This window comes from Myotis brandtii, unplaced genomic scaffold (genome assembly GCF_000412655.1).
Source record: "Myotis brandtii unplaced genomic scaffold, ASM41265v1 scaffold82, whole genome shotgun sequence".
NCBI lineage: Eukaryota > Metazoa > Chordata > Mammalia > Chiroptera > Vespertilionidae > Myotis > Myotis brandtii.
Genome location: NW_005371324.1, coordinates 4,897,754 through 4,908,066, shown reverse-complemented (window position 1 = coordinate 4,908,066; position 10,313 = coordinate 4,897,754). Strand labels below are relative to the sequence as shown.

The window sequence follows — 10,313 nt, the reverse complement described above, 5'->3', positions numbered from 1 at the left end:
GGGGGGTCTGGGGTCCCGCCAGCGCGGCGGGGCTGGGTCTCGCACGATTTCACACGCTGGGCCTCTAGTAGTACAATAAAACACCAAGAATCCATCCTCAAGCCTCAAGAACCATCAACTTTATTCTAAACAAAATACTGGGTCCTTGGAACTGAGACACAAAAGCATATTTAAATGACTATATTTGTAATTTCTTAATCAGAGTGGTCTTCAAAATGAGGAAGGCACCCCATAGGAAGAGGTCGCAGTAGGAGTGGCACATTAATGGGACACTCAAAGCAAATATTAAAATTTCTACCTATATTCACATCTTACCTAATACAGAAATTAGGCTTTACTAATATTTGGTACAGACTTCACATTGCTATTCTCACTGGCTCTGTATTGCATGTGTACACTCACACACACACACACACACACACACACACACACAAAGTAATCAACCTAAGGAAAGACCAAGAGTTCCACAAATTATAGTAGACAACAGTGGTACCTTCTTCAATTCCTTGTTCTTTTTCAGAAAATTGTTTACATGTGCCCAGTTCAGTGAACTAGGTATATTACCTTAAAGAGCAGAATCTACCTCACATTTTGAATGAAATAAGTGTCCATAAAAATCTTTTTAACCATTCAAAAAATCACTGATTATTTTTCTAACAATTAAAAGTGAGTATGCATTCATTTTCCCTTTAACAAAAAAGACAAGTGTTCCAAATTGCTGGCCTTGTATGTGAGGCGGGGGATAGTCATGCCAAAAAACTGTGAGTAGTATGCTAGCAACCATATATTCTTAAGAAGGGTAAAGATATTTAGTCTGTTCCCCTTCAAGGCAAAGGGAATAGTGAGAAAGTAACTATTTTTATTTCAGAAAAACTATAAAGAGAATATTTTTTTAAAAACGTTTGGAAATGTTTCCATCATTACATAATAGTAGAGGCCCGATGCAAGAAATTCATGCAAGGGACTCGACCCTTGCAGCCCCTCCCAGCCTTGGCCGGCCCTCGCAGCCCTGGCTTTGTCCGGAGGGTCATTCTGCTGTTTGGTCTAATTAGCATATTATCTCTTTATTATATAGGATAATTTCTTCTCACTGGCTCTGTATTGCATGTGTACACTCACACACACACACACACACACACACACACACACACAAAGTAATCAACCTAAGGAAAGACCAAGAGTTCCACAAATTATAGTAGACAACAGTGGTACCTTCTTCAATTCCTTGTTCTTTTTCAGAAAATTGTTTACATGTGCCCAGTTCAGTGAACTAGGTATATTACCTTAAAGAGCAGAATCTACCTCACATTTTGAATGAAATAAGTGTCCATAAAAATCTTTTTAACCATTCAAAAAATCACTGATTATTTTTCTAACAATTAAAAGTGAGTATGCATTCATTTTCCCTTTAACAAAAAAGACAAGTGTTCCAAATTGCTGGCCTTGTATGTGAGGCGGGGGATAGTCATGCCAAAAAACTGTGAGTAGTATGCTAGCAACCATATATTCTTAAGAAGGGTAAAGATATTTAGTCTGTTCCCCTTCAAGGCAAAGGGAATAGTGAGAAAGTAACTATTTTTATTTCAGAAAAACTATAAAGAGAATATTTTTTTAAAAACGTTTGGAAATGTTTCCATCATTACATAATAGTAGAGGCCCGATGCAAGAAATTCATGCAAGGGGCTCGACCCTTGCAGCCCCTCCCAGACTTGGCCGGCCCTCGCAGCCCTGGCTTTGTCCGGAGGGTCATTCTGCTGTTTGGTCTAATTAGCATATTATCTCTTTATTATATAGGATAATTTCTGAAAGATTTAAATACATCACCTATAAAATCCTTCTCATGTGGACATACTGAAAAATTTTGATACAGTTTTCTAACATGTGTGAACCCATTTCTTGTAATTTCAAAAATGCCAAAGTCTGATTAATTCGTAAGAATTGTCATCAGAAAATGGATATTTACAAGATAAAGATAAAAAAATATTTGCTTAGTGATTAACGCTGAAAAAGTAATGACTGTGACTTAGTAAATGCAGCATACATTGCAATTCTTCCATAAAAGAATTATGTTTCTTTGTGAAGTTATCCTTTTTTCAGCAATCAATCAATCAATAATTAAAGAATTAAAACAAAGTATCTAAAAAATAAATTTAGGATCAGATTTCTATATCATTTATACATATACCACCTAAAATAATAAGAAAGCCTATTTAATTACACCACTCAATGTAAATAAAATTAATAAGACATTAAAGTACATATTTAATGTATACATAAAATATATACACCAATTTCCTCCAAATTGATCTATAAATACAATGAAATTCTAATTTAAATCCTAAATGAATTATCTCATAAAATTTCTAAGGAGAACCCTAAAAATTCATTAGTGAGAGTAAAAGGCCAAGAATAGCTGAGACCATTCTGAAGACTAAATGATTAAAACAATGTGGAACTATAAAAGATTAAACAAATGGAAGAAAAAAGAGTATTTAGAAATGGACCACAGAGTGACATCAGCATCATGGTAGAATAAGACTCCATCATTTTGTTCCCCCTCCAACAATAATTCTGTACTATTCACAGGCAAAGTGCCTCTGTGGAACTGTGGGATCCAGAACCATACATCAAGTGATCTGGGAGAAGTCTCACTCAACCATGTACTGGGTAATAGGAACAAAGACCTCTATCTCAGCTGTGACCCCTGCAAATGGTCCATGATCTGGGTTGTAGTCTGAGAGCTCTGGAAAACACTGTTTTAGACAATCACCCGTGGATGAGAGAGCCTTTGTGGAAGTCCAGGTTTCCAGAGAAGTTGTAGCACATTGTTTCAGCAGAACAATATGCAAGTTTGGACACACTGGAGAGGAGTACTGAATCATAAGCTACATGACCTGGGAGTGAGAAGAGGCTGGGAGAGCGGCAGACAGGACACTTGGAAGGTATATATATATATTTTATGTATACATTAAGGGACACAGATCCCACTAAGTTCAAAGCAGACTCCATCAAAATACATAAAGAACTTTTACAAATTACAAAACGATAAAAGAACTCAAAATGGGTAAAGGATTTAAAATGGCAATTCACACAGGAAGAAACTCAAATGGTCAATAAACATAGGGAAGATATTCAACACCACCTGTAATCAGAGAAAGGCCCATCAAAACAGAGAAAACCCATTTCACAACTATCAAACTGACAATTATTAAGTATGACAAAACTAGAATTTAGTAAGAATGTAGTAAAAAAAGAACTCTTTCGAAGTATAAACTGGCACAGGCACTTTGGAAATCAATTTGGCAACAACTGCTAGTGTTGAAAAAGAATATCCTAAACAAGACAGAAATTCCACTTGAGTGTCTACCTTAGAAAAACTCTTGTTTATGTGCAGGGGAAACAAGTGGAAGTACATTCACTGACACAATGTTTGTAATAATGAAAAAGTAAAAGAAATGTTAAGTGTCCCTTAGTAAAGAGTGATACAATACAGTAATCCCCCTTCATCCCTGGGGAGATGATTCCAAGACCTCTAGTGGATGCCTGAAACTATGAATAATACTGAACTCTACATATACTATGTTTTTTCCTATACATAGGAACCTATGATAAAAGTTTAATTTATAAATTAAGTATAGTAAAAGATTACTAACAATAATAAAACAATTATAATATACTGTAATGTTATGTTAATATGGTCTCTCTCTCATGCTCTCAAAATATCTTATTGTATTATACTCACCCATGTTGTGATGAGATGATAAAATTACTTAAATTGAGAACTTCACCTTTTTACTTAAAGGAAGCACTTTAAGGCTTCATTTTGGCATATCCAAATTGTGCTTTGGGGCCATCCTTAAGTAAAATAAGGGTTACTTGAAAACAAGCACTGCGGTTTTCACCTTGACAGTCAATCTGATAACCAAGATGGCAACTACTAGTAAGTGACTAGGCAGGTAGCTTACATTCATAAATATGCTGGACAAAGGAATGATTCATGCCCTAGGTGGGATTCAATGAGACAGTGTGAGATTTCATCATACTGCTCAGAACAGTGTACAATTTAAATGTAAATTGTTTATTTTGGGAATTTTTCATTTAATATTTTAGGACAGTGGTCGATCATGGGTAACTGAAACTACAGAAAGCAAAGCCACAAATAAGGGGGGGACTCAGTCTGTACTATAAAGCAGTGAAACTGAATAAACTAGGTCTTTATTAACAACTAGAGGCCAGGTGCATGAATTCATGCACCAATGGAGTCCCTCGGCCTGGCCTGCGGGATCGGGCCAAAACCTGCTCTCCGACATCCCCCAAGGGGTCCCGGATTGTGAGAGAGTGCAGGCCAGGCCGGGGGATCCCGCCAGTGCATGATCAGGGCCAGGGAGAGATGCGAGAGGTTGGCCAGCCAGGGAGGAACCATGGGAGGGCTCCAGGGTGTGTCTGGCCCGGTCTCGCTCAGTCCCAGTCGGCCAGACCCCAGCAGCAAGCTAACCTACCGGTTGGAACATCTGCCCCCTGGTGGTCAGTGCACATAATAGCGAGCGGTTGAGCGGCCTTAGCATATCATTAGCATATTACGCTTTGATTGATTGAACGGCTAACCAGTCAACTGGACACTTAGCATATTAGGTTTTTATTATATCTGATGATAATAAATCACAGAAGTGATACAGACCCCAGCAGCAAGCTAACCTACCGGTTGGAACATCTGCCCCCTGGTGGTCAGTGCACATAATAGCGAGCGGTTGAGCGGCCTTAGCATATCATTAGCATATTACGCTTTGATTGATTGAACGGCTAACCAGTCAACTGGACACTTAGCATATTAGGTTTTTATTATATATGATGATAATAAATCACAAAAGTGATATAGTTTTTTTAATAAAAGCAAGCTGCAAAAGGATATGTAATGTAGAATACAATTTATATAAATTTTAAGCATACATTACAATAGCATATTTTGTTTATAAATATTTGTAGAAATGTACAAGGATGTTCATGAGAATGATTCACAGCAACTTCAAGAGAGGTTTCCTTGGGAAAGACAGAGGAAAGAACACACTGAGCAACCTGTAGTAACTATAGCAAAATGTTAACATCTGCTTAATCTGACAGTTATTCTTCTCTATGGGACTGAAATGCTTCAAAATTTAAATAAATGTTTTTAAAGGTAGAAATTATAGACCTCATACTTAGATACTTTTCAAGAAATAGGGTAGTTACAAAGGTATGTGAGGGATTAAAAAAAACAGTTGTGTGTTGTGTGTTTTTTTCTTAAAATAAAAGATGTTATAATATATTTACTGATGAAAATGATGCATTAGGTAGGGCGAGAGAGATTAATGATAAAGGAAAGGCAATAGCAAAAGAAACAAGTCTCAAAAGGAAAAATGAATGTAGAGCAGTATAATTTGTTTGTTAAATACAATTGGCACAATGTGCTTTGATTTTTTTGATACATAACATTCAAGAAAGTAGGGTGACATCAGTAGCCTAAGGACTTCCAAAGTTTGCCTCTCCAGAAAAGTAACTAAAAATTTGGCAAAAACTGTCAAGAGTCAACTTTTTCAAAATTCTGAAAAGAAACAAAAGCTTTCAGCAATCCAAGGAGCAACAAGAGAACTTGGTGGTATTTTAACATATCATGGTCCCATCCTCTGCTTCCCAGCTGCCTTAAAAAATAAGATTGTGCAATGGTACTGGAGTGAGCAGAATAGGGATGGAGTTCTTTCAAAGCTTCATTCACAAAGAGGAGTCATTATTTGACCTGTCTGGTTGTCTACTTGAAAGACTTACCAATTAGATCTCGCTCAAACTCATTAAAAGCTTCTCCCTGGGGTTGTGCATGTCAATGTTTTAACATTGCAGTTGTTTGAGATGATGGATAGTAGTTGGAACAAACAACAGACAAATCAAAAAGCTTAAAAACGAGACCTAAGGAACAAGATATCCATAGAGGCTTTAAAAAAGTTTGGACATATTCTTGGGAATCTAGAAGGCCATGCACATTAGCTGTTGATAGCCCAAGCTCTCACCTCTGATTGACCTTGAGGTTCTATATAAACAGAAAGTGAAGGCTAAGTCAGAGTTGTCAGCTGCCTGGCTGAGTGTTCAGTGTCCCAACATGCACAAAGAATCCCTTGACAAAGATCAAGACTTAATGATTCTAAGGAATTAAGAAGTCTGTCCCATCTTTACCTGACCACGAACTGAATGGAGACTTCAGTGACCACACAAAACAAAGATACAGACTTTACAGAATAGTTCAGAAATGTCACAAACAACAAACCCTGGAAGAACCTGATATCCAGAACTGTCACATTACATTATGGCGAGACCGGTTCAAGTGTCGATTAAAAAGTTCTTAGTCATACCATTCCCATAATGGGATAAGATTATGTCATTGCTTAAAAGTGAAGGTCCTGGGGTCGGTGGGGGGAAAAGGAGACATATGTAATACTTTAAACAATTTAAAAAATATATAAGACCTCTAAAGAAACAAGAAAGTATAATTTATACTGGGGGAGTGGGGGTGGTGGTGGCAAGTAATAGAAACTGTCCCTGAGGAATGCCACACACTGAACTTACTAGACAAAGATTTTAAACCAGCTATTTTGAATTTGTACAAAGAACTAAAGGAAATCATGTCTAAAGAACCAAAATATGAAAACAATGTCTCGCCAACTATCCCTTTGTCTATCAATAAAGACAAAGAAATATGTGTTCATATTTCACTTTAAATATATATATCAAAGAAAACAACTACAACAGAAACTTACTGTGTAGCCTTGACTATGTCCCATGTGCTATAATCATCAATATGAGTTTTCCGTCCAAGAGGTTCACCATATCCATGGTTATAATGGCTTTGGGGTTTAATTTCCTGTTAAAGAGAAAAATCACACAGAGGCAAGAATTGAGAAAAGTTACAGGAAACATTTCAATATTTCTCTACTGTTTTACATTATTTGAAGAATGCTCATTATTGAAATTATTAAGTTTTATCTTTTCTGAGGTCTGTATCTTTAGAGAAAAACCCTTGGTACACACTCCCAAAACAGAAAAGATGCAAGATCAAAAATTAGTGACAAATTAGTAAGTGAAATTCATCTTTAGTTCCATAAAACTCTCTTATCTCTTCATCAAATCAACTCTTGTTCTCTTAGACCAGTTTTTCTATTATTCTAACATTACCCCTAGGCCTAACACCTTACTCTAAAACCTTCATTACATGCCAAATAAACTCTAGGTTCCTAAAGATAAAAACTCAGGGATATTATTCTTCTACTATTCTCAGATATTATCTTATACTCATTCATGCTGAGGACTTATTAAACATCTACCATTAGATGCATAAGGAACAATGGAACAGCTCTGATAAAATGTAAACCCACTAAACTAAGTAACTTTTTATATAAAAATTCAATTAAACAACTGTTTCGTAGAATATTACTAGTATATCCATCAAAGCTTATATGCTATTGTAATTTTCTATTTAAAATACAAAATTTGTTATGCATAATCAGCTTCCTCAATATAATGTAGCACTGAGATACAATTATATTTTTTATATGCAAACAGAAAAATTGAGCATATTTAATTCTAATATCACCCATTCACATTTCTATTATTCTGTTCTCTCTCTCTTCCTCTCTCTCTCTCTCTCACACACACACACACACACACAAATGTAAATGTAAATGTAAATAAAAGGATACGGCATAACAAGATATCTGGAAAGAATGAAATCCTTAAAAGAATTCATGCTCTCTTGGCCACTGATATTTAATAATCCAAATTGAATGGCATTTTATTGAAAGAAAAAGGCTACTAATTTAAATTACTATCGCCATTCAATTTGTTTGGGAAATTCCAAAATTAGTTTGTTTGAGCCATAAATTTAGAAGAATGTCAATCTGAATATTTTCAAGGAGAATTAAAAAGTTTCACAAAAGCAAATTCTTCTTAGTATAGAATGTTTCAACAGATTAGTTCCTTATGAAAATGTTATAGCTAATAATAAAATGCCACAGTAATAATCATTAATCTACATTAGCAGATGAAAGAAAATAGACATAAGTCTTAAACCAAGATTCACAACATGCATAACGCATATAGTTTACTAAGTGATTTTTTTTCTTTGAGATTGTTCTTGGACTCCATTAAAATAAAACTGGTTGAATTTGAACATGGACAGGGGTATAGCATTTTAGGTATGTGCAACATTCTGAATAACTGATGAAACAAACCAATTCATAAGACTTAACTATTTAATATTTTTAAATCTTTTCTGTTTAATTTTTCCACTGAATTACAGTTCTCAACTTCTCTATGCTCTATATTCAGTGGAGTGAAGTCAAGAAAGAAACTTCTTAGACCAATAACACTTCCTTCTTTCTACATCTTCTGTTCTGATTTTTATTCTCCCCTACCACCAGGAAAATAATTTTTTAAACTTTTAATTCTGACTTCTGTAGGAGTGAAACACACCTGAAGAAAAATAAAAACTGTTAGTCCCTGGCTGCTGTTGCTCAGTGGTTGAGTGTCGACCTGTGAACCAGGAAGTCATGGTCAATTCTTAGGGCACATGCCTGGTTGCAGGCTCAATCCCCAGTAGGGGGAGTATAGCTGATCAATGATTCTCACTCATCATTGATGTTTCTATTTCTCTACCTCTCCCTTCCTCTCTGAAATCAATAAAAAAAAATATTTTTTAAAAAAAAGAAAGACACAGATGGCCAGAAGACATATGAAAAGATGTTCAACATCACTAATTATCAGGAGAATGCAAACCAATACCACAGTGAGATAGCACCTCACTTCAGTCAGAATGGTTATTATCAATAAATCAACAAGTAATATGTGTTACAAAAATATGGAGAAGAAGGAACCTTTGTGCACTATTGGTGAGACTGTAAACCAGTACAGCCTCTACAGAATATATTTTTTAAAAACTGGTAGTAGTTTACAAGCAAAATGGAAAAATGCTGTATATCCAAAAAGACATGTATTGAGAGCCTACTATATGTAAAGCACTCTCCAATGTACTGGGACCTCAGGCCAGAATAAGTGTTAAGGCCAGTGCAAAGTTTAAGAGCGTGCCAAAAAACTCAGTAATCACAATTTAAAATATTTTAATGCATTATCTTTTAAAAATAAAAAAAAATGCAAAAAAATCCCTAACATCAGCATTTTGAATATAGACAGCATCAATACTGCTAATTTTTCTATTTGCACCAGGTTCCACAATGGCTCAGAGAAGCACTACAAACACCAAACACAGCCTCTTGTCCTCAAGGACTTTACAGTCCAGAGTGGAAGGACAAAGTAAGTAAGAAATACAGGTCAAATAGTACTGGTAGAAGCAAAAACCTTCCAATAATAAGTTAAAACCTAAATAAAGACATTACATCCAAAAATTAATAACTTTAAAAACTATTTCAATTTGAAAAATCTTTTAGGGCAAACTGCTATTCTTTTTTACTAATGACAAATATACTGCTTTACAGGCATATAACATTCATAAAACAAAAAGTAAATTTCTACTTAAGGCTTACTTACTACTATGTTTTCATGCTCTTTAAGGTCATTTTTATCCCCAGAGACCTATTCTCAGTTTCTCTATAGTTTCTCTAATCTCACTGACATTGCCAAATACGATCTTCCAAAAGCATCAAAAATCACTATTTTTTCTAGTGATAGTTTTATATTAAACCTACACTGGTATCTGTGTTATCCCATCTGTAAGGTTTTTATTTTATTATTTTTACTTTTTAGTAAAAGAAATGATTTTTTTAAAAGATGGCTTAAAAATATCCCTAGATTAATTCTAGCGAGGTAACGTTATTCCCATAAAAAATAGAAGAAATGGCGTTGAAGCAAATCTCCTACCTGTCTTATTACCCTCCATTATTATAAAGAACTTAAATGTATTTTTCTCACTTTTACACAGATTGGAAACTGGTTCATCTCTAGAACTAGTACCCTATCAATATGACAAATGCCAACACTGTCTATCAAGATAACCATTATCACTAGTCCTAGATATAACAACCGTGGTTTTTAAACTTTGAAAACATAAAATAAAATAAAAATACTATTTTCATGTAAATAAGTACATCTTGTAAATATACAGACAATATCAATTTTTTTAATTACCAATTTGCTATTATATCAGATACAATTCAACATACAAATATTTAATGACACTTTAAAATTCTGTAATTTTTCCTTGACTTTAATAGGAACCAAGAAGCAATTTAATTGATAGCTCTGGCAAGAAAATACTAATTTAAAAATACGTATGTAGG

General features: G+C 34.8%; 1 protein-coding gene across 1 annotated transcript in view; it reads right to left on the bottom strand.

Moving 5' to 3' along the window:
• The window catches only part of ZDHHC17 (zinc finger, DHHC-type containing 17), a 64,807-nt gene extending 54,775 nt beyond the window's left edge, over nucleotides 1-10,032 (bottom strand). The window contains exons 1-2 of the mRNA XM_005884171.2: nucleotides 9,988-10,032; nucleotides 6,783-6,886 (exon numbers count right to left, since the gene is read on the bottom strand). Coding sequence (XP_005884233.1) covers nucleotides 6,783-6,886; nucleotides 9,988-10,032 — 149 coding nt within the window. The remainder of the gene's footprint in view (nucleotides 1-6,782; nucleotides 6,887-9,987) is intronic.
• Nucleotides 10,033-10,313: the final 281 nt, after the last annotated feature.